Here is a 24,323-nt window from a genome sequence, read left to right as displayed (position 1 = left end):
AGGATTCCGCGAGCCAAGGTTCTGGCCGGGGCCAGGGCAACCGAACTCGCGGCTCTGCGCAGGCGCACAGGCTCCGCGCCGGGCTCGCCCGCCGGGCAGGCGCACGGCGGACACCTGCGAGCTTGGAGGTGGCGGTCGCTGCGAACCCGGCGGCGCGGCCAAACCTGTGCTGGCTGCCTGGGCCTTCTGGGCCTCCTGGGCCACAAGCTGGCGCCGGGGGCGGCGGCGGGGTGGGAAAGCGGCGCCGCGGTGGGGCCTCCTGGACGCGTCGGCGGAGGTGGCTTCGTCCCGCGGAGTCCAGGCTTCAGGTAAGACGCGCGCGCTCGGGTCTGGAGCGGACTCCGACACCCGCCTGGGACTTGAAGTGGAGGTGTCGAATCCTCGGCCCCCTGGAGGGGACGACGCGGTGCCGGGCCCCGGGTGAGGGGGAGGTTCTAGGACGCCTTCGGGAGCCAGGAGAGTTTGCAGAACTGAGGGGTGACGTGTGAAGCGAGCTGAGGGAGGCGCGGGAGGTGGGCGGGGCGGGGGTGGACCCTCAGGGTCGGGGGCCGGGGGCCGGGGACCGGGGCAACGCCCTGGGGCTTGCCAGTTCGAGCCCTCAGCTCGTGGCAGGCACTGGCGTCGGGTCCTCAGGCCCTTTTGCTTTGGGAGGTGATGGGTGGTGCACATTTGGCGGGGGTGGTGGGGAGCCACGCGAGGTGCGCGGAGCGGGCCTGGGCCTCCCGAACTGCCTTTGAAGGCAGAACCCCGGCAGGCCTGCAGCTGATCCCTGGGCGCCTTGGGGGCCAGTAGGGCACCTACCATGTGTGTCCGGTGGTAAGAGCTTGCCACGGCCTGCTTGGCAGTGCCAGAGTAGCCTCTGAAGAAGGAACCCAGTGAACTCCTGACTCCATGTGTGTGTTTAGGAACCCGTCTCCAGCTCACTGATGGGAACTCTCTGCTAAAGTATGTGACCCTCAGGCCAGAGTCTTGCACCAGGTGCAGAGCGACCAGTGTCTGCCTACTTTATTGCCAGCCAACACTTAGAGCGTACTCTTGGGGAGAAGCAAGGCTCCGCGTGGAAAGGGATGACTTCAGGGTTATGGGGCGAGCTTGATAGGACTTAGTAGCTAAGAGCATAGACAGAGGAGGTTTCATTCACCAAATGTTTACTACAATATGTGCCCCGCCTTCAAATCTTGGTTCTCGGCTACTAGCGGTGTGTGTTTGAGCAAGTCACTTATCCTCTCTTAGCCTCTGTTTCTTTCTCTGTGAAGTGGAGATGAAAGTACAGTGCCTTTATCACGGGGTTGCAGTGACGATGAAATAGTGCCAGGCAAGTCCTCAGCCCAGTATGTCTAACAGTAAGTGTGTGGCAAGTATCAGCAGTCGTGGTGACTAACGACAGAAAGTGTTAGAGGTGCTTGGAGTCCAGGTTCATCTTTAATGGGACTAGCTGCCCTCTCTGGCTCTCATGAATCTTGCAGATCTTCCAGCTCATCCTTTCAATATTAATTTTGAGGAATCTCAGTCCCTGCAGAGCTAGGAAAGAGCATAGGTCCCCTCATCCCCAGGGATGGTCAGCACGTTCCTTCCTGAGCCTTGGGCCCCTGCGAGAACGAGAAGGAGAGTGGAGATCTTCAGCAGAAAGGAGGGCATGGTGCTGGTGGCTGGGCCCACCGTGGCCATGTAAGCATGCTAGTTGGCAAGTTCTTGCTCTGAGCCTTGCTTTAGAAAATATTTAGCAATAAACAAAGCCTTCTAGTAAATATTGCACTAACTAGAAAATTAGATTACCAAATCCCCCATTCCAAGGGTCCTTGCCAATCTCAGCTTGGTTGTCAGTGGGATACTTTCCCCCAGGACCTACCAATCACGTGATTCCCAGGGTTTCTTAAATTGGATGAAATAATGAATGTGAAAGGTGGAACCTGCAAATGTCATCATGGGCTTTGGAGTCCGTCTTGGTTTTGAATCCTAACCCCTCCACTTAATTGCTGTGTATCACGGGGCAATTCACTTAATGCCTCTAAGCATACCTTCTTAAATGTGAAATTGAATTAATAGCATTTACTTCAGGTAGTGGGGAATAAATGAGATAATGCGTGTAAAGCAGTTAGCACTGTGCCTGGCTGAGAGTGAAAGCCAGTGAACAGGAGTTATTTTACCATTACGATTAATAATAATATTAGAAAAATAATTGTCAGGCATGGTGCTTTGCCTTTGCTGTCTCTTTGAATTCACAAAACTACCCTGTGAAGTAGGTATAATTGTGTTTTTCAAGCCAGGAAGTGACGGCTTGGAGAGGTTAAGAATTGGCCTAAGGTCACGTAGCTGCTAAGTGACAGGGATGGGAATTCATATCCTGGCATCTCCAGCTCCAGAACTGGTGCCATGTAATTCTCCTTCTCTGCTGCCCATCGTCCTTGCTGTTCTTGCATTCTTGAAGCCCAGTTATGACCTGGGGCAGCCTCCAGTCTTGCAGCAGGGAGTCTTCTCGCACCAAGTGGGTCAGAGGCAGGACCCTGCAGCCTGGCTGTGTGTTTCCTCTCTGTGGCTGGTGTTGGATGCGTGGTGAAGCTGTAGGGGACAGTCCCTGAGTGAGTTCAGGGGAGGAGGTGTTAGGAAGAGGCAGCCCAGGCAAGCCCTGTCGCCTCTTTAGGGTCTCATCACTGGACAGCAGGGCTGGGTGAGGGGGCAGTGCTGGGTGAGGGTGCAGGCTGGGTGGGACCTGGGAAGCTTGTGTATGAGAAGAAATGCCTTCGTTTAGCTCCTGGGAAATGTTCTGGGGCTGCATAATTCTCTGAGCCTTATCTCTGCTTTGCGAAGGAGAGCAGCCCTTGAGCTGTGGATAAGGGAGGAGAAGGAGAGCCAACCTTCTGCCATTTTAATCCTGGCTGCCTGTGAGAGCTCACACTGCCTCTCCAGACCTCTTTTATGAAATAAAGAGTTGGAGGAAATCATTTCTAAGGGTTCTTGTAGCTCTAAAGGGCAGTGGTTTTGTAATTCTAAATTGATGGCTTAACCCTCTCAGCACAGTACCAGGGCACATGGGATAATTATCACACTAGTATGTTACTTAGACTCTCCTTAGGGTGAGAGAATGGCCACAGCTCCCTAAGCCACCTGTCACAGCTGGGTACCCTCTGCCTGGCTGGGTGGGGAGGAATTACAGCAAGAAGCCTTGGGTTGCTAAGTTACAGTCCAGGGCCTGTGGTTCTACATTTCCAGGGCCACCACACCTGCTCTGCCCTTGACTAATAAAAACTCACTGCTCTACAGTCTACTCTGCTTATCTGCCATTGAGTGTTCCTCCAAGTCTGATGACAGATGAGCACAGTACTAAGAACAAGACCTTAGTGAGAGGCAGGTTCAAATCCTGGTGCCCCTTCTTGAGCTTTAAGACCTTAAGCAAGGTACTTAACTCCACTAAAACTTGGTTTTCTCATGTTAAAAGAAAATGGGGATAATATTGGTACTGCATTGGAGGGTGAGGCTTAAATGAAATAGGTCAGGAAAAAGGCTTAAGACAGCGCCTCTCGCATAGTAGGTGCTCAGTAAAGTAAGATGGTGAGACCATTCATCTTTATCCCCTACCCAGAGGCCAACATCCTTTTTTTCTTAGTTAACCTGGACAAGTCCTTTTGTTTTCTCTGGCTTCCCATGTCCGCACTGGTACATACTCCAGCACCTCTAAGAGAATCAGATCTTTCACTCTGCCAGTGGTGACTGCCATTGGTACAATCTTATGCTACAAATTTATCTGTTTTCTCCATTCTGAAAAGACTAAGAGAAGGCCCCTTCTTTGCTGTGTAGTTGCTCCTCAGCCCTGAGCTAAGCCTTAGGAAGGGATTGGGGATCTGGTCTGCTGTATTGCCACACCCAGTGATGAAACACACCCCGGGGTCCTTTGACAGTGGAGGTTTGTGGCAGGAATCATGGCACATCCTGGAGTGGCATCTGGAGTTGCCACAGTTGTGCTGGGTCCCAGAGCTTCCAAGAGAGTCACACAGTAGCCATTGTAAGGAACTGGAGATGCTGTCCAAATTTGCTCTGTTCAGGGGCTTCTTTCTCGGGGGACCTATCTCCTCTCTGCTGGCCTGCAGGGATGGCCATCTCCCTATGTCCTCTACTGGTGGCTGCTTTAGACCCAGACTCCATCCTTAGTCCATTTAGCTGTGGCCAAGAGACCTGGACTCGTTTCTTGCCACTCCCACACCACAAATGGTGCACTTTGTGTGGGAAGGAATGGGTTGGGGCGACTTGTCTCAAAAGGGAGCTTAGAGTCTGGCGGGCTTCTCACATTGTCCCAGAGCTTAGGCTTATGCATCATCTTAGCAAAAGCTAGGACAGAATTTATTTAGCCTTTACTGATACTTATGGGGAGGGTTATTCTCAATTGAATTAGTTGTTTAACCTGGGCTAGATAGAAATGCCTTGCTGAGTATCGCAAAATTGTGAAATGTTAGAAGAACCTCAGAGCAGTTCCCCTCAGTATTGTGCACACGTAAGAATCACCTGGAAGCTTTATTAAGACACAAGTTCCTGGGTCCTCATCTCAGAGAGATTCTGGTTCTGCAGGTCTGAAGTGGGGCCCAGGATTCTGCATTTCTCAGATCCCAGGTGATACTGCTACAACAGGTCCACGGATCCACTGAGTCCTGCTTTGGAAGACACCATGGCCAGCCCTATCCCCGCTGTGGAGTAGTCCACATGGGTTGTTTTTGTTTTTTGCTAGACCACTTCCAGGCAGGGGCTCACTACCCTACAAAGTAGCTGATTCCTCCATGCTCAAACAGCTCTAGTCTTTAGAAAAGTCTTCCTTCAACTGACCATGCTGAGCTCCACCTCCCCGTGACTTCTTTTTGCAGTTCTTACTCTAGGTCCCTGAGCAGCTGGCACAGCTGTGCTGGGCAGGACAGAATGGGAATCATATGTGCCCACAGTCCACACTTGTGCCTAGGGCTTGGGTTGCACGTGTCACCATCATGCATGTGTGTCCAGTCAGGTAGAAGGGGTTGCATCCACTCCTCAGGAGTAGCCTCACTCTTGTGCAGCAACTCAGGTATTTGAAGACACCATGGGTGCAGGGGCTTCTTTTCTCCAGTAAAGTGGCCCTACTCCTTCTAGCATCCTACACAGTATAGGGGTTCTCAGTCCTTCCTTATCCTGGCTGCCCCAAGGTGAGTGTCCCAGAAAGACTCACATAGGGTTGGGTCGTATTAATGACTAATTGTACAGACTCTAATTCCTCACGAAAATGCATAACCTGAACCTAATCATGAGAAAACATCAGACATTGGGGAATATACTAGAAAATAGCTGGCCCTGACTCTTAAAAATTGTCAAGATCATAAGTTGAAGATAGACTGAGAAGCTACCCCAGATCGGAAGGGACTAGAGAGCAGTGATAACTGGATACCATGCTTCATCCTGGACTGGATTCTGGACCAGAAAATAGAAACCATATGTTAATAATAATATCATTGTCATTATAGTATCAATATTCATTTCGTTAATTTTTGTTGTGTGAGAGAATGTTTTCATTCTTAGAAAATACATGCTAAAGTATTGAGTGCTAAAGTGGCCTGATTTCTTCAACTTATTTACAAATGATTCAGAAAAGAGAGAGAATTTGTATACAGTTGCCCTCCTCAGGGAGACTTGTTCCGGGACCCCCCACAGATACCAGAATCCAAGGATGCTCAAGTGCCTGTTATAAAATGGTGTCATTATTTGCATATAACCTACACAATCCTCCTGTATACTTTAAATCATCTCTAAATTCTTTATAATACCTAATACAATGTAAATGCTATGTAAATAGTTGTTATACTATATTGTTTTTAAATTGATACTTTTTTTGTATTTTTAAGTTTTTTTGAATATTTTTGATCCACAGTTGGTTGAAGTCACATATGCAGAACCTGCAGATATAGAGGGCTGACTGCATATAGAGAGAATGATTAAACAAAGATGTCAAATTAGCAGTTGGTGAATCTGGGTAAGAGTGTAGGAGAGTTCTTTGTCCTCTACATGCAACTTTTTTTGTAAATTTAAAATTATTTCCAGATAAAAAGAAGGAGATCGCAGACCCTGTAGCCAGCCTACCTGGGTTAGTCTTATCATTGCTTCCTCTGTAAACTTGGCTTTCTAACCTTTCTGAGCTTTGATTTTTACCATCTATAAAATAAAGATTATCATTGCAAAGTGAAGAATCTGGCACCTAGTGATTGGCCAGTAGATCTTAGCTATAATAATATCATTATTATTAGGAAAGGGAGGAGTTGAGGGTGACATGGTGGTAATGAGACCAAAGGAAAACTCAGCCTAATTCTGTCACCTCCTTCTGCTTGCTGATGTGGGATCTCAGGGTCCCTGGGTGTCTGGCAGGGACCTGGCTGCCATAAAGCGTCACCCTGCAGAAGGCTTTGCAAGTAGTCACCTGAGCCCATAGGGCTCTACTGTTGAAACCCAGGTCTCCTGGCAGCTTTATCTCCTGCCTTCCCTGGCACTTCTGTGCCTGCCCCACAACCTGGGCTCCCCGACCTTTACCTGTCTGGGTATGCAGTGCCCACTGAACTGCACATGGCTTTGGGCCTGGCCATCACTGCCCATGGCTTGGAGGCCTCATGGTTTGCTGGACATTTGTGAGAACTAGACAGTGATGCTTGCTGCAGACAGATTTGTAGCAGTCATGAGTAATTGGGACATGTAGACACATAACAGAGATGCTCATCTTATCCTCCATCACCACCAAAACACCTCCAAAAACTTGCTCAAAACTCACCCACCCTCCAGCCAGCTTCCCTGGATGATCTCTTGTTGTGCACACTTCCTTGTGTTTCTTTGTGAATGTTTTATGCTTCCTATACTGGGTGTTTTTGGCTCTCTTGATCAGTTCAACCCTCTCAAATTGGGCCTGAGGGTCCATCTGGATTTGTGTACACACTGGGGTCTGAGCATTCCCTGTAAGAATTGTTTTCATTTGATTTTGCAGTTCCACCTAGAAAACCTGGTGTAGGCGTGTTCTCCATTACCTTTGTGAGCCACACAACAGAGGTTCCCACCGTTCTGTTCCCTGTTTGCATCCCCATTTATGACCACACTGGTACACAGTGATGCCAGAGAGGACCAATACAGGCACATGTCACTTCCAGGTGACCCATTTGTGCTAAGCAAAAGCCAGATGACATGGCAGGCTGTGTGGCAAGCAAAGGTTTCTGCGTTATTTGGAGGCTGAAAACTGGTGAGAGGGTTGCATATGAGCTGGTGGAAGGCCGAACGTCCTGCCCCACACTCAAGCCTTGGTTTATCCTCAGCAAAGACTGACATCACCCTTCTCACCAAAGTAGTACAGACTTGAATTCTGTTGGAGTTTTTCCTGCTTTGAAGGGGTTCCTTTTCTATTGATAAGGCAATATAGTCACAGTCATCAGCTATTGATGGTGGATTAGTGTCTCCAGCTTTGACTTTGCTTTGCTCTTTATTCTAAAGCAAGAAGATACTACCCATGTCAAAGTTTTAATCTAAGAAAGTGAGCCCTTAACTAAATGTTAAATATGCCTTGATAATTAAATGTGTTAAGTTTTGCAAGAACCACTCAGACTGCCAAGATTTTGCCAAAGGATAAATACCTTGGTCAGAAAACCTGATCTATAAATGCCTGAATTTATCAATAGCATTAGGTTAATATTTAATTTAGGAGCAAATGTAAGCATTATCTTATTAATACCAGTTCCATATACTACTTCAGATAACCAAAAAAAAAGGAGGGGGAAAGAGATCATTCTGAGGATAAGCTTGAGTTAGTGAAACATGTTTACTCCTTACTAATTCACAACATGTAAGACAACAAATCAATACAGGACTGAAAGCTTCCACAATCTAGCACTAGTACTTCAGGCTGCATTTAGGACAAAAACACTTTTCAGTGACAAAATAAGATTTCTATAATTTTCAATTGGAAGTGTGAACAATCCTTAAAAGTCAAATTGCTGTGAAAGTAAAATATAAAACCTTCTGCACCGTTGCTAACCCCCTCCTGGCCTGGGCCCTGCCTGATCTTCTGCAGCCTGGGTCTGGCAGGTGCTGGCTGTCTGGTCCCTCCACCTCTGTAACCCTTCTTGTGGAGGAGTGACCGGTGAGCTGCTGGTTCTGGCAGTCACAAAACTGGGAACCCGGGCACAGGCCATGGTGAGGCCAGCAGGACAGGGGATTTGCTTTAGACCAGAGCTTGCAAATGAGCATCCGTTTTTAACTGGCAACCATGAGGCCAGCAGCCCCAGGCCTTGGTGCACGTTGTCTTCACTCAATTTGAATAATTGCCAGAAGTTACAAATGAGGACATTTCACATTTTAAATAGATTTTTGCTTCTCTGGGAAAATCAGAAGAGTATTGCTATGGACTGAATCATGTTCCCCCCATTTATATGTTGAAGATCTAACCCTCCTGTGATTGTGTTTAGAGATAGATCATCCTAATAATGAAGCTTAAATGAGGTCATAAGGGTGGGGCCCTAATCTGATAGGACTGGTGTCCTTATAAGAAGAGGAAAAGAGATCAGAGTGTTTCTCTCTCTCCCCACCTCCCTCTCCCGGCTTCCTTTCTCCCTCCCTTTCCCCCTTGCTCACCTGCCCCTCTCCTCCCTCCCCACCACACAGAGAAGAGGCCATCTACAAGCCAGGAAGAGAAGCCTCACCAGAAACCAACCCTGACAGATCTGTGAGAAAATTCTGTCATTTAAGGCACTCAGTCTGGTATTCTGTTATGGGAGCCCAAGCAGACTGATACAGATAGGTACCACCAGGCTGCTTTCCCGCCATTCTCTCATCAGCTGGCATTAGGTGTTCTGTCTCCAGGTCACACAGCCCACCCTCAGCTTTACTTTCTCCATTGGCTCCGGCCCTAGCAGGCATGTGAGTGTGCACCTCCTACTCTGGGCCCAGAATTCCTGGAGCTTTTACTCCTTATCAAACCTTAAAGCCCTTATGGGCTTTTCTGTGCCCGTGTCTGGGGCTGGCCAGGGCCCCCAGAAGTACAGCCTGCACCCAGCACCAATGACCACCCTCACGTGGTGAGCTCCCCAAGGCAAGTGGCCCCACCCCACCTGCCCAGCTGTTACTGGGGTCTGCAGTTGCAACAGCATTTTTGACATTATCCTCTAATGCTCGGAACAGCTGGGATCCTAGAAAGGAGGATTCACTAAGTCTGGGAATCTGATAACATTTAACTGCTCTTGGGAGCTTAGTAAAGTGGTTTGAGGGAGTGAATTGGTAGCTTCCTCCTGTCTGCCTCAGTTTCTAAAGGGATTTTCTAGGCATGTTTTTAATCTCTTGTTGATTTCTTTTTTCTCTTTCTTTTGAAAAAATTTTTGTTTTATCATGCTTTGTCCTGGCTGAGCCACTAAGCCCTTTGTTCCCCACTCCAGTTGGTCTCTAAATTTGGTACCAAATGTAGAGGAGGCAGAGGCAGATAAACATGGTGGTGTTGGAGTACCCTGGTCTGTGTGGCCCTGGAATGCCAAGAAGGTGAGGTCCAAATGGTGCCTGGGCTATTAGCATAAGACAGTGCTTAGAATCCATGTTCAGATCCTGCCTCCATTCTGTACATGCTGAGGGACTTGGACACATTTACTTAGCTTCTCCCAGCCTCTGTGTCCCAATCTATAAAATGGAGTAATAGAAATAGTGTTAGCCTCTTAATGTTGGTTTGAAGATTGAATGAGAAAATATACCTACAGTGTTCAGTATACTGCCTGGAACATAAAGTGTTAGAGGCTGGTGATTTTGAGTGTGTTTTTCAAGGTAAGAGTGGGTTCATATTTAATAGTTGTTGGTAATCTGGGAATCAGTTTTAGGTGCCGATTGGATCCTTGGTAGCAGGATGGGTTGGGAGTTACAGCACGGGAATCAGCTGCTGGTCCCAGAGCAGTGGAGGGGCCAAAACTCCGCTTAGGGCACGAGTAAGAGGAGTGATAGGAAGAGGCAGCTTTTCCTAGTTTGACTACCTCCGCTTTTCTAAAGGAAAGCAAACAAATAAGGATCCCTTGATCCTTTGTTGGGTCCCCTTTGAAGCCCTTTTGTCTCCTTCAAGAGTTTCACCACTGAGCACTGTGATCACATCCACCCAGCATTCACTCATCTTCCCTTCTCCCTGCCCCATAGCCTGATGACTTTCAGCTGGTCAGCCAGTGGCATTCTCTGGTCATTGTCATGGGTCCAGGAGGGGACTGGGCTGCAAAGTAGGGTGGGATGTGCGTGCCCTTATTTGGGCTCGCTCCTCCCTGATTGAGTCCTCTGAATGTCTGAGGTGTTTCTTTCTCTTCTCTGCCCCTTGCCCCACTTTAATGAAGACTGGATCTTCTGTATCTTGAGGGTGGTTTTCAACACAGTCTTTAGAGTCCAAGAACACTAGGTTAAGACCTAAGCTTCACACCTGTTGTAACCTTGGGCAAGTCACTCAACCTCCTCAACCTCCGGTTCCTCATCTAAAAATAGGGAATAATGATACTTCATAGGGTTGGGGCTAGTACATAGAGGAACGCTTTAGGGCAAGACAGCCGAGAAGCACTGAAGCATGCAGCTGTCCTGGCATGGAGCAGGGGCAAGGCTGGAGGACGCTTTGTTAGGGCACCTGTCATGTCCTTGCCCAAGCAGGAAAAGGGCTGATCTGTTTTTTATTCCTCTGTGTGGAATGGCTCATGTCAAAGACCATCTGTCCTGTACGGATCCCATCTCATTGGAGGCTCTGTAAGCCCAGAGGGCAGTGGGGTCCTTTGCATCAGTGACCATTGGACCTTCATGCCCACCCGCACATCCTAAAGAATCAGCCTCTGTTTTCAGGAAGGCACTAAGTAGAGACAAAATGTATTATCCTGGGAGGCCCATGCCTCCAAGTGCCACCTCTCACCTCCTCATGGCAAGACTCCATCTGGGCAGCCCTTGTCTCTGAGAGGCAGCACAGGTGGACGTGCTTGGTGTTGAATCCTGGACTGTTGACACATGGTTCAGCCTCTGAGCCTCTCTCTGGATGGAAAATGGAGACAAAGTGCACCACCCTGCTGAGCAGGGGTAAGGAAGGATTTAGCAAGGCTGTGTATGCGTGTGAGGGACCTAGCATAGCACTGAGACGTAGCAGGAGCTCAACAGGTTGGGGTGCTAGCCAGATCTGACTGCAGACAGGGTGAGCTTGCATGACTGCTCAGAAGTGGGTTCACTGGGGACAGGATTACGGACAGCAGGTGCAGGAGAGGCACATTCCAGCTCTGCTTTTGTGCTCTCAGAGTAAGTGTACAAAGGAGGGTGGGCTGCTTAAAACTGAGAGGGAGTTCCTTGTCACTGCACAGTCATATTTCTTGTGATGCTGGGATCCTGGCCCCTGCACATTTCAGCAGAGCCAGGAGACAGATGAAGTGGGGCATGGAGGCCTTCAGTCTGAAAGAATTCTTATCCCTTTGTCGCTAGTGCCCTGGGGAGGCAGTTGGTGCACAGACTTCCCTGAACAGTCAGACATCAGGACCAAGCAGACAGCGTCAGTCAGACCAGGCTGCAGTCCTGTGGAAGACAGCAGCTTAGCTCCAAGTCTCTTCAGTCTCTAAGGCCAAGGAGGCCCACCTGGGCTCTCTCACTTCCCTTGCCTCCTTGCTGCTGTTCTGTTGTCAGTGAGACTGGCAGCCTCTCCAGGCTGTGATAGCCCCACAGCAGTGAAAATTGGCCTGGAGAAAGGGGAAATCACTGGGTCTGTTGCCCAGTAAGCAACTTGGCCCAGTTATTCTCCAACATTGTGAATTTTCCTCCTAGAGAATTGTGTGTTTATTATCCAGGAACATTTCGATGTGGTGATGGGGAAAGGCCTCTTTATCTTCTTTAGGGCTGGAGATCCGATTAATGTACTCCTTGCCTCCATCTGTTGTCTTTTGAAAACCTTCCTGAAGATTTTGCATGATCCTTCAGTTTGGCTGGCTTATGCAGGTTGTTGGGAGGAGGGGCAGGTGCCACAGGAGTGTGGGAAATAGACTGACAGTGTTTTGTAGTGACCACTGACTGCCCAATTGCTTGTTGGCTTCCTACTACCACACTTTGGCTACCTAATTCACAGTAGGTAGAAGTGCAAGGGTGGCTTTCCATGTCTCCATAGTGACAAAATACAGTAATATCTATGTTTATTAAGGTTCTCCTCTGGATTCAGGACTAGATCTATTTTTTTTTAAGTCTCCCAGGAGCAGATCCTGAGATCCTAAGACAAGGATTCTTTAACAAGTAGATGATTTGTATTCAGTCCCAATAGACTCGTAAACATGAATGGGGAGTGAGAAAGTGAGAGAGGGAAGGGAAGGCAGCCAAAAAGTATGTGTGTCACGCTTGTTACCAGTGGGTAACCCTGGGACTTAATCCCACTGGGGAACCCTGGGAGCCAGTGTAGAACATGTCTCAAAGCTAACCTGCCTGGGGGGTATGGGAGTGGGGTATTCATCAGACAGCGGTGTAGGCTGCCTGCTCATAAGTGGTAAAGTTGGTAGAAATCCCCAGGCAATCAGAACTCCAGGACCTATGCTCTAACCACCATGCTGTTTCTAGCAGAATGTTGCTCTGTCCATCCCCAGCAAAACTTTCTTCCCATTTTCCCCTTGGAAGGGTAACTCAGAAACCTGAAATGCCCAGCACAGGTCCATGCAGGCCAGTCTGTCCTGCCTTCCATCAACACTATTCTGGCAGGGCCTGAGAGTGGGGATAGGAGGATGGAGTTGGGAGGGGTTAGGGACTGGGGGATTGGGAAGACTTAGCAGCTAATTAGAAGCAGCCCCCATGTCCTCCAGTCTCAAAGGCTGGTCTCTGCTTAGTTGCTAGTTTGCCTCACAAGGCCCCCACCCATATTTCCTGGTTTATGAGCTTTGCCCTAAGGCCCTGATCTCAGTGCTTTGCTGGGATTGGCCACTGCATGTACAGTCAGCCAGGTCCAGATGTGGACCCTAGACTCCTGCCTGCAGCCACTGCCCCATATCCCCACCTGCTGCCAATTCTGCCTAAGAGAGGGGCAGGTGGCAGAATGATCACTAGAGAGATGATGCCTGGTGGCTGAGATGCCCACTCATGTTGGAGGTAAGTCTTTCCTCTCTTCTAGCTGATATTCCCTGGGTTTGTCTGTTTTGGCTTTAGCTTCTGTTGGAAGCTATTCTTTGATCCGGGCAAAATGTGCATCAGCTCATAGGGCATGCATCTGCCTCCCATCTCTCCAGAGAGGGCCTAGTTTTGTTTTTCCTGAATATCGATTTATTTCTTGTTACTCTTCAGAATTCTCTTGTAATTTATAAATAGTGATTTCTTTAATTCTTTACTGTTTCCTTTTTAACTTATTTATTTTGTCAAGTAAACACAAAAGAGTACAAATATATAAAGAACTCCACCATCTTCCACAGTGATCAGTATCCCCCTGTTGGGTTCTGTCTGTCTACTTTGTTTGCTGGAGGATTTTAGAGCAAACCACGTTCATGTCATTTTACATGTCATTAATATTTATAGAGACTCATGTTCTCAGCTGGGTCTGGTGGTTCACACGTGTAATTCCAACACTTTGGGAGGTTGAGGCAGGAGGATTGCTTGAGGACAAGAGTTCAATACCAGCCTAGGCAACATGGCCAGACCCCTTTCTCTACAAAAAATTTAAAAATTAGCCAGGCTGGTGGCCCGTGCCCATACTCCTAGCTACTTGGGAGGCTGAGATGGGAGGATCGCCTGAGCCCAGGAATTTGAGGTTGCGGTGAGCTGGTATCATGCCACTGTACTGTAGCCTGGGCAAGGCCACAGTGAGACCCTGTCTCAAAAAAACAAAACAAAATAAAAACTCATGTTTCTTATCTAATTTATTTGAAAAATAGATAATTTAAAATAACTTTTTTATTTTGAATACATTTTAGACTTACAAAAAAGTTACATAAACCATTTCTCCCCACTTCCCCTACTATTAACATCTTACAGAGCACAATGTAATGATCAAAACCAGGAAATTCACACAACACATTAAACTGCAGACCTTATTCAAAATCGTCCCACTAATATTCCCTTTCTGGTCCAGGACGCAAACCAGAATCCCACACTGCATTAAGTTGCTGTGTCTCTTTAGTCTCCTCCAATCTGAGGCAGCTCCTCCATCTTCCCTTGTCTTTTATGACCTTAGCCCTGTCAAGTACTGGCCAGGTATTTGGTAGAACATCCCTTAAATTGGGTTTAAGGTTTTCTCTATTAGCTAACCTACAGACCTTATTCAGAGCTAGAACTGGAGCGAGAATCACGGATCCCCATTTAGAAATGTAGATTGAAGTTACGCATTTTGGGCAAGAAAACCACAGAAGTGAGGTCTTGTCTCAGTGCATCATATAAAGGGGTACATTACGTCAATAGGTTATTACAGGTGATGTTAATTTTGATTACTTGGTTCAGGGCATGTCTGCCAGGCTTCTCTACTGTAGTTTCTATTTTTACCTTTGTAATTAATATGCACCTCATGGGAAGAATCTTTGAGACTATGCAAATATCCTCTCATCATACTTTTTCACCCACTAATTTTAGCATCTATCAGCAGATCTTGCCTGCAACAGTTATTACTGTGATGTTTGCCAAATGGTGATCTATTTCCATGATTGCTTCTACATTTTTTAATTGGAATTCTCTAAGGAAGAGCTGTCCTTTCTCTCCTAATTATTTATTCATATCAATATTGACTCGTGGATATTTTATTCTATGGGTTATAATTCATTACTATTACTTTTTAATTTTGGTACTAAAATTATCCAAGATTTAGCTGTTGGGAGCTCTTTCATGCTGGCTCCTGTGCCTTTTCACTGTCTCCCCATCATTTTTTTTTAATACTTTTACATTCTGGCACTACAAAATGTTCCAAGCTTGTCTTGTACTTTCCCTGCCCTAGCCCTGGAATAAACCGTTTCTCCAAGGAGCTCTGGTTCCTTTTTGTAGAGAAAGATTTTTAGAAACACAGATCTGGGTGCTGGGTATACTGATTGCTACTGCACTGTCATTGCTTCCAGGCCCTCTTGGTGAACTGAACTAGGAACGCCTATAATTCCAACCATTTCCTTAGCTATGACAGTTATCACTAGATACTTTGTGGGAGGAGAATCAGTGTCTGAAATTAGCACCTTGATATTTTGTGTATACAAAAAGTGTTTGAACTGTGTTTGACATAGTTCCTCTTACAACTGCCAGTCCAGTCATTCCTTTAGGGTAAACACTCACAAATATTCCCACTGTTCCTCCTGCTCATGTTCCTCCCTGGTGCCTTCCTCCCTGCCACCCCAGTGTGAGTTCCTCTTCAGTTCCCTGGTCTAGATCTGAGCTGAGGATCTCAGGGTGGTCTCCCTTCCACCCCCTGGTAAGACAGTCTCTCCTTGCTGTCTTTCCATTCTCTTTTTAAACCTTTTGTCCCTTTTCTTATTTTATCATTTTTTTTTCTTCTCCTAACCTCAAATGTCAATGAACTCTCCCTCTTTCTGGTTTCTTTCTAGCTCCTGGCTTCTCCTCTTTCCTCCTAGAGATCAGATGTCGGAACTCCAGCTGAGGGCATGTCTTACTGGGCACGCAGGTGTCCTCTCTTGAGAAGAACTGTCCATACCATGGTGGTGGTAAGGATAGTTGGTTCTTATGGCAGGACCATGGGACACTGGTCAAAAATGGTCATATCAGCACTTTAATGTAGTTCAGCACAGTAGTTCTTAGTTGGTGGGGTTGTATGGAGAATGTCCAGTTGGGGGCATGCCTATTTGAAAGAACATGTGCAGTGATATAATTTTACATTGAAAAGTAAAATATAGAGATAGATGTTGATATAAAATACCGATTTCAGAAAGTAAAGCTTGATAGAATCCACTGGTCTTGAGGAGCAGACTTTGCAGAAGAGAGTCTTATGAATGAGGGAGAAGGGGATACTGAACTTTACAGGTCAGTTTGGGGCATGAGAGAGTTTCTCTTTATTATCAATGGATGTATGGGTTGGAAAAGACTGAGGAAACACTGAGTTTAATTAGATTTCTCAGCTGCAGGGTTTCTAGGCTCACAGGGACACTCCCCTAGAGATGAACAAGGCTGACTGGAGGTGATGTTAAAACCCAGCTAAGAAGGCAGCCACAGAGCTCTGGCCTCTCACCTGTGGCTGGCCCAGAAGTTCTCAGCCCGTGTTCCACAAGAGCCTTGAAGACCTGAATGAAGGACATGAAGTCAGGGCCCCACTATATTCTCCTTTCTGCAGGGCCCTCAACATAGCTGTGACTTTATCCTCTTCTCTCACCACCAAGAAGGTCCATTAAGATGTGAATGAGTGGAAGTTTTATTAAAGGATGAGCTTTGAGTTCGTCAGAATTTATTTAAATTTAAATCATCTGCAGACTTTGGGACTCGAATTGCCATCAGGAACATGCTCCTGTGCCCACTTCATGCAGAGTGTGACCCACCAGCTTCCTCTGTGCGCTCTCTTCTAGGCCCCCCATTCTAACACTCAGGCTCTCCTCTCCTGTATTAAATGGGGAGACTCTGAGCTTGGGAGCCCCTAACTGGTTTTTCTACCTCTGTTCTCCCAGAGAACCTCCAGGCTGCTCTGCTCCAAGACCTATAATAGCTCCCTATTGCCTATAAGATACAGTTCAAACTCCTTGATCTGGCATCACACCCTCAGCTGATTTTTCTAAGTTTCTCTCTACTTCTCCTTGTGAACCATCCATTCCAACCAGACTGGATTGTGTGGTGTCCTTGGGTCACATTCCCTGGACTGCCTCCTAGCCCCTGCCTTTGTACTGTTCAGATATCACATCTCTGTCCCTCTGAAAGCTCCAGGAAACAGCCACACCAGAGGACTTGTTTGCTCCTCAGGAGGGGTCTGGTACTTCCTGCCTGCAGGGCTCACTGAAGCCCACCTTCTGCCCGTGCTGTGACACTTTGGTGGCCTTAGTTCTCATTCCCTACTGGCAGGTGGCACCTGTATAGAAAATTGTCGCAGATCCTCTATTTGATTGTTTTCATGTCTCATGAAAAGGTTTCTTAGGGAGGGGGCTTCATTTACCCAAGTTATAGAAGAGTCCAGGGGAAACTGATGCCAAATAATCCCCCTAAGCTAGAGCACAGAGCTCAGAAACAGGAGATGCAGCCAGACCCTGCATGTTTGCCTCATGCATGACACTTTGCAAACAAGTTCTCCCTCCATACCAGTTGGAATGTTCTGGCTGTGGGAAGCCAAAATCCCAACCCAACCTGGCTTCAGCAATGAGGAGTTACCATTTCTCACAGCAGGATGTCCAGAGATGGGGCTTGGAGATGTCACCAGGGTCGTCTGTATCTCTTTGGCCATGCCGTCCTAGGCACTGTCTTTGCCTCAAGCTGGTTTCCGCATGGTCAGCAGATGGCAGCCAGCAGCCTTGGGACAACACCTTCTTTTTCTGTCCAGTGGGTAGGAACATGGCATGTGACACCTCATTCCTCAGCTGAATTGGTCCCACTCAGGTAACTTTGCCACGGCCGGGCCAGTAACTGGCCCAAGAAGTAGGCTCTGCTGACAGTCCACCTGAGGTGCAAGGTCTGAGCTTCTCTGAGCCTCGTGGGTGTCAGCAGGAGGGTGGCTTTCTGGGCACACTAGGGATGTTGTTAGGAAAAGGAAGAGGGCAGTGGCTGCTGGGGGAAGCAACAGTGTCCATTATGTCGTCTGTCAGTACACTCGACCTGGATGCCCAAGAAGCAGAGGGTTGGCAACTGACCAGGCCCAAGGTGCCACCAATGACATAGTGACAGCGTTCACTGTCTGGTCAGTCTCCATCTTCTTTGGAAGGAATCTTCTCCTGCTTAGCTATAAAATCCTTTGTTTCAAATGACTGTGATGAAAAGTGACAGTGCCTGCCTCACCACTGATCAGTTTTTGCGTTGAGTCAGATGAAGGCAGCCACGTATGTCCAAAATGTTTTAAAATGCCAATGTTTTGTCTATATCCCAGTGGCCTTTTATTAGCTATCTGGTGCCTTAAAACCTTTTTATTTTCGGCTCCACTATATACTGCACCTGTTAGGTTGAACCTGATGGAATGAAATTGTGGTTCTTATAAGTCAAAAGTGGTTGAGTATCACCATTCACAAAATTCAACTATACATCATTTCTGACCTCCACATTCCTGTGAGGTGGGTACTGTACCCCCATTTTCATTGATGAGGAGCCTGAGTTTAGAAAGGACATGCAGTAGGTCGAGGAGCTGGGGTTTGAACCCGAGTCTTTCTGTCTTTTTATCCTCAAACTTATCCAGACAGTGCATATCCTCTTCTGGGAGCTACCTGCAACCAGTAATGCATTGGAAACTGAGAGCCAGGCTGGTTTGGGAGATGATGTGATAGCTACTGATTGATCAGTGATACCTTTAAAGGTGTCTCCAGAAGAGCAAATCCACAAGTCAAACTAATGTATGGAGTTGGCTTCCCAAGACTGAGGTGTTCTGACCGTCCTAGATAGAAGTTCCCCACCCCTCAGGAGGGTTCAAGCAGCTCATCCATATCAGACTGGCCTGGGCCGTGGAGCTAGGCAGGTGGATGGCGAAGTGGAGTCCTAACTTCATGAGAACCTGAACACAGAAGCTTCACAGCTGGGCCTGCTGGTGACCTGCTGGTCTCCCTAGTCATCCCCACTGGGAGGCAGTGCTGCAGCAGGTGTGTTCTAGAACACTTCCATTCTTATTCCTGATTTGCTGTGTGACGTTGGGCAAATTGCTTCTCTGCATAAAATGAGGACTTGCTTAGTGGTTGTTAACCTTTGTAGCAGTGGAATTCCTTCTTAAGAGCACAGAACCCCTTTTTCAAATGAATTCTTATGGTCCCTATATTAGTTTTCTAGAGCTGCTGCAACAAATTAGCACACATTTAGTGGCTTAAAATGAAAGAAATTTATTCTCTCCCAGTTCTAGAAGCCAGAAGTCTAAGATTGAGGTGTCAGCAGGGCCATGCTCCCTCTGAAGGCTCTAGGGGAGAATCCTTCCTTTCTTCTATTTTGCTTCTAATGGTTTTGGTCATCCGGGCTGGTTCTTTGGCTTATAACTACATCACTCCAGTCTCGTCTTCATCTTCACATGGCCTTCTCTTTCTCCGTGTGTCCTTTTCTGTCTCTTTTAAGGGTAGTCACATTGGATTTATGACCCATCCTCATCCAGTATGATCTCATTTCAAGATTCTTATCTAATTGTCTGTGCAAAGAGCCTTTTTCCAAATAAGGTCATCTTCTAAGGTTCTGGGTAGACATGATTGCCTGAGTGGGAGTCACCTTTCCTTTCTCCCTTCTGAGAACAAAAAATGAAGCCACTCCTTTGTATCCTGGCTTAGCTGGGCTTATGTTTATTGCTGGCATCCTGCTTCATAGTTTATTGCTAAACAGGTGAGAAGCCCAGGTCAGCGTGATGCTTTATCTGATCATCCAGGCATCCAGGAGCCAGAGAGGCATAGTAACATGTCCAGTGTCACACAGCAAAGTGATAGACCTGATCTGAAGTTCTGCAGGGTTCCGGCTGCAACGTTTGGCCCTTTGTCTTTCCCCCATAGTACGTGATAGGGAAGAGTCACATGCATGGCATACTCCTATGGGCATACAGGTGTTGTTGAAACCCAAAAGATATTTTGCAGTGAAGTAAAGCAGAACAGTAACTCATACTAGCTGTTGCTATTAATAAGGCGTAACTAACATGTAGGCTGCTCACTGCTGCCCACAGCTTAGGCAGTGGGGTTGTGGGTTCTTGTGCCAGCTAAATGGTGATCCTCATCTTCCTGACTCAAGATGTATCAGAAAGCAACTGAGTGATGGTGATGTGATTATAAGGATGACATTGAGCCTACTCTAATTTATATACAAAAGAAATACGAAAACATTTCCAAGCTTTTAAACTGATAAGTGGTAATGTGATTCATGGTCTGCTTCTTTGGTTAAGAGCTACTTGGTTTTCCTCAAATCTGTTTGTACCCCAGAATCACCTGGGAGCTTGGTTAAAAAAAAGCAGGATGCCAAGGATACCTCAGGTTCTGGTCAAAATAGAGTAGACAAATTTATCCCTATCCCTTTTACTAATATAGCTAAAAATACTGGACATTATATATAAAACATTGGAAGACTGAAAGGTGGAGAAAAGAGTGAACCAGCTAGGGATCCTGGAACTCACAGAACAACGTAATGGTGAGTTCTCTGGGTTTTCTTCTTGCCTCCTATATATTCTACCGTGGTGCTAGAGAAGCCCACAATCCAGGAATGCCAGTGAGCACAGAACAAAACAAAGCCCCAAGGAAGCTTGGTCTCTTCTGTCAAAGGACTGGATTCTTTTCATTGCAGGGAGGCAGGAATTGCATCAGGACCTAGCCACAAGGGAATAAAGGAGCCGCTACTCCCTCCCGGTGCAGTGCCCTGCAGGTGTCAGGTGTTACCTGTGCTGCTCCTGTGTCACAAAAGATGAGCTTCTTCAACTGTCTGAATAATCCTTGGGTCCCAGAGCAGGCATGATACCCTTCACAGTATCGCAAGAAGAGGGAGTAAATGCTCACCCCTAGCCAGGCCTCTCTGTCTGTGTGTGTATATGGGAGAGGGCATTTAAAACCCTATTGGGTTTTTTTGCCTCAGTACACAAAACATTTTTCAATGATGATACCCAGATACAATTATCTTACCACTGAGGGGACGAGTTTCTACCCTCCTCCTAAGGGATTCTAAAAGCCAGCAGGCATGATTTCTAAAGGAGCTTTAAGCAGGAGCAAAGCTTAGCTGACCATACGTGTGTGTGTCTCTCAAAGGCGGCATACTGGGGTCTTGGTGTGCAACCTGGGAACAGTGTTCACAGATCTCCAATGCCAGTTGTTCTCATTTAAGGAAAAGTCATTACCCAGAGTCCAGGAATGTCAGGCCCCTGCAAGGGATTTTCCTATGGCCTGTCTTTCCTATGGCCTCTCTTTGTTAGCTTTTGCTGCAGCAGTGCTTCATCACAAACAGCCCCAGAATTTCAGGGATGTTTAATCAGCTGTTGCTCAGCCCTGATGTCTATGTGTTGGCTGATCTTGGCTGGGTTTGGCTGATCGCACTGCTGCTCTTGGCTGGGCCCACTCAGTCATGAGGGATCAGCTGAACTAGAACAGGGCATGGCCGGAGCAGTTCTGCTTCATGCGTATCTCGCTCCTCTTGGGGCCAGCAAGTTAGCCTGAATACATTCTTCTTATGGCAGTGTCATAAAGAGGGCAAGGCCAGCCCAAACACTTTCCAAACCTTTGATTATGTTCTGTCTGCTGACATCTCACTGGCCAAAGCAAGTTAAATGGCTAAGCCCAAAGTTGGGTGTGGGGATGCACTTTCCAACATGGAGGCGATGGGGAGGGAGAGAATATTTTAAACAATGGTCTAATCTACTACGCCTATCACCAATGTGCACAATGGCTGCAAGGATCCAGTGCTGTTGCGGGCACACAGAGCCTAGCTACAGTGCCTGGCACATAGCAGGAGCTTGTAATGATGCCAGGAAGACTGCCAATTCCTTTTTCTTTTCCTTCTTTCCTCCTGCAGGCTTTCATCACTTCTCAGGATGCCCATAGGGATGGGTGAAGCCCGCCTGGCCTGTGGTGCTTCCCAGTGGCCGTCATCTCATTAGGGCCCCACAGTGGCATTAGGATGCACCTCTCGGCGGTGTTCAACGCCCTCCTGGTGTCGGTGCTGGCAGCAGTCCTGTGGAAGCATGTGCGGCTGCGTGAGCATGCAGCCACACTGGAGGAGGAGCTGGCCCTCGGCCGACAGGCCACAGAGCCAGCCCCAGCACTGAGGATCGACTACCCGAAGGCACTGCAGATCCTGATGGAGGGCGGCACACACATGGTGTGCACGGGCCGCACGCACACAGACCGCATCTGCCGCTTCAAGTGGCTCTGCTACTCCAACGAGGCTGAGGAGTTCATCTTCTTCCATGGCAACACCTCTGTCATGCTGCCCAACCTGGGCTCCCGGCGCTTCCAGCCAGCCCTGCTCGACCTATCCACCGTGGAGGACCACAACACTCAGTACTTCAACTTCGTGGAGCTGCCTGCTGCTGCCCTGCGCTTCATGCCCAAGCCGGTGTTCGTGCCAGACGTGGCCCTCATCGCCAACCGCTTCAACCCCGACAACCTCATGCACGTCTTTCACGACGACCTGCTGCCACTCTTCTACACCCTGCGGCAGTTTCCCGGCCTGGCCCACGAGGCACGGCTCTTCTTCATGGAGGGCTGGGGCGAGGGTGCACACTTCGACCTCTACAAGCTGCTCAGCCCCAAGCAGCCTCTCCTGCGGGCACAGCTGAAGACCCTGGGCCGGCTGCTGTGCTTCTCCCATGCTTTTGTGGGCCTCTCCAAGATCACTACCTGGTACCAGTATGGCTTTGTGCAGCCCCAGGGCCCGAAGGCCAACATCCTCGTCTCAGGCAATGAGATCCGGCAGTTTGCACGGTTCATGACAGAAAAGCTGAACGTGAGCCACACAGGAGTCCCCCTAGGCGAGGAGTACATTCTGGTCTTTAGCCGAACCCAGAACAGACTCATTCTGAATGAGGCAGAGCTGCTGCTGGCACTGGCCCAGGAGTTCCAGATGAAGACAGTGACAGTGTCCCTGGAGGACCACGCCTTTGCTGATGTCGTGCGGCTGGTCAGCAATGCCTCCATGCTGGTCAGCATGCATGGGGCCCAGCTGGTCACCACCCTCTTCCTGCCCCGTGGGGCAACTGTGGTAGAGCTCTTCCCATATGCTGTCAATCCCGACCACTACACTCCCTATAAGACGCTGGCCATGCTGCCTGGCATGGACCTCCAGTATGTAGCCTGGCGGAACATGATGCCAGAGAACACAGTCACACACCCTGAGCGGCCCTGGGATCAGGGGGGCATCACCCATCTGGACCGGGCTGAGCAAGCCCGTATCCTGCAAAGCCGTGAGGTCCCACGGCATCTCTGTTGCCGGAACCCCGAGTGGCTCTTCCGAATCTACCAGGACACCAAGGTGGACATCCCGTCCCTCATTCAAACCATACGGCGCGTGGTGAAGGGCCGGCCAGGACCACGGAAGCAGAAGTGGACAGTCGGCCTATATCCAGGCAAGGTGCGGGAGGCACGGTGCCAGGCGTCAGTGCATGGCGCCTCCGAGGCCCGCCTCACTGTCTCCTGGCAGATCCCATGGAACCTTAAATACCTGAAGGTGAGGGAGGTGAAGTACGAGGTGTGGCTGCAGGAGCAGGGGGAGAACACCTACGTGCCTTACATCCTGGCTCTGCAGAACCACACCTTCACTGAGAACATCAAGCCCTTCACCACCTACCTGGTGTGGGTCCGCTGCATCTTCAACAAGATCCTCCTGGGACCTTTTGCAGATGTTCTGGTGTGCAACACGTAGCGAGCAGGCCACAGCCTGGCCTCGGGAAGGTGGCTCCTGCAGTTCAGCGTCCCTGGGCCCATTAATCCCACTGTGGAGACTTCTGGGAACTATTTATTGAGCAGGCCTGTGCCTCCACATCATCTTGTTGTCTCTGGGGTGTGGTGTCACAGCACTCCTCTTTGCCCTAGAGATAAGGGACCTGACTTCCCCTTCTCCCATCCTGAACATTTGTACCCCTGGAGAAGTTCCTTAGCAGGGAGGAGGAAGAGGAGAGGAGGAAGCAAAGAATCACAAGGAACCTCTGGCTAGGTGATCCTGATGTTTCCTACTGAGTTTTTCTGGTATCCAGATTTCTGGAAACCGAGTAATCATGTACTGTTTGATTGGGTGGTTCATCTGCTTCCATCCCAGTGAAATTTACCTGTAGCCCAGTGAAGGGTGTGTTTGGAACATTCATTAAATGATTCTAAGCATCTTGGTCAAGTCTTCTTATTGGATGGGAGGAAGGGGAGCTGGTTGTCAAAACCCAGGTGCCCTTTAATCTTGATTGTTAGCTAGGGAGACGTGGCAATGGGAAAGCGCCCAGGATGGCGAAGTGAGCAAGCTGGTTGGATTTCATCTTGACTAGCTGGACTAATATCACAGTTCCACCTACATGGGATAAAAGCCTAGAAGTAGGTAGGAGAGGGCTGAGGGGAGGAAGAGCTGTATCCACCATGGGTTTTTTTGGGGCTCAACTAGACATTAAGACTCGCAAGACCTGGACAGATCATACCTGGCATCAGAGTTTCTTAGAAGGATGGAGAGAGATGCTCAGCATGCCAGCAGGGCCATGTCAGCAGTTCCCTTCCACAGGAGGAGTCCTTACATCAGTAGTCCTGAGGGCCACCTTGATTCAGAAGCCCATGCCCCATAGGAGTCAATGTGTTTTCAACAACCCACAATCAGAG

The 24,323-nt window shown here is 48.3% G+C and overlaps 1 protein-coding gene across 2 annotated transcripts; it reads left to right on the top strand.

The window, feature by feature from the left end:
* POMGNT2 (protein O-linked mannose N-acetylglucosaminyltransferase 2 (beta 1,4-)) lies at positions 1 to 23,848 on the top strand. Of its 2 annotated transcripts, XM_063602282.1 has the most exons (3): positions 56 to 308; positions 15,501 to 15,617; positions 21,544 to 23,848. In XM_063602282.1, the coding sequence occupies exon 3, from the start codon at positions 21,649 to 21,651 to the stop codon at positions 23,389 to 23,391; it is 1,743 nt and encodes a 580-aa protein (XP_063458352.1). In that variant the 5' UTR covers positions 56 to 308; positions 15,501 to 15,617; positions 21,544 to 21,648; the 3' UTR covers positions 23,392 to 23,848. The 2 variants fall into 2 exon arrangements, with proteins under 2 accessions (XP_003809339.1, XP_063458352.1); XM_003809291.5 differs by lacking the exon at positions 15,501 to 15,617 and having other exon boundaries at positions 1 to 308.
* The last annotated feature ends 475 nt before the right edge of the window (positions 23,849 to 24,323 follow it).

The sequence above is a fragment of the Pan paniscus genome, chromosome 2 (genome assembly GCF_029289425.2).
Source record: "Pan paniscus chromosome 2, NHGRI_mPanPan1-v2.0_pri, whole genome shotgun sequence".
Taxonomy (NCBI): Eukaryota; Metazoa; Chordata; class Mammalia; order Primates; family Hominidae; genus Pan; species Pan paniscus.
Note: the sequence above shows the minus strand (reverse complement) of the source record. Positions and strands in the feature narration are given on the sequence as shown.

Excerpts from the sequence above, each read along its gene's own strand:
- POMGNT2 (XM_003809291.5), top strand. The coding sequence starts at position 21,649 with ATGCACCTCTCGGCGGTGTTCAACGCCCTCCTGGTGTCGGTGCTGGCA.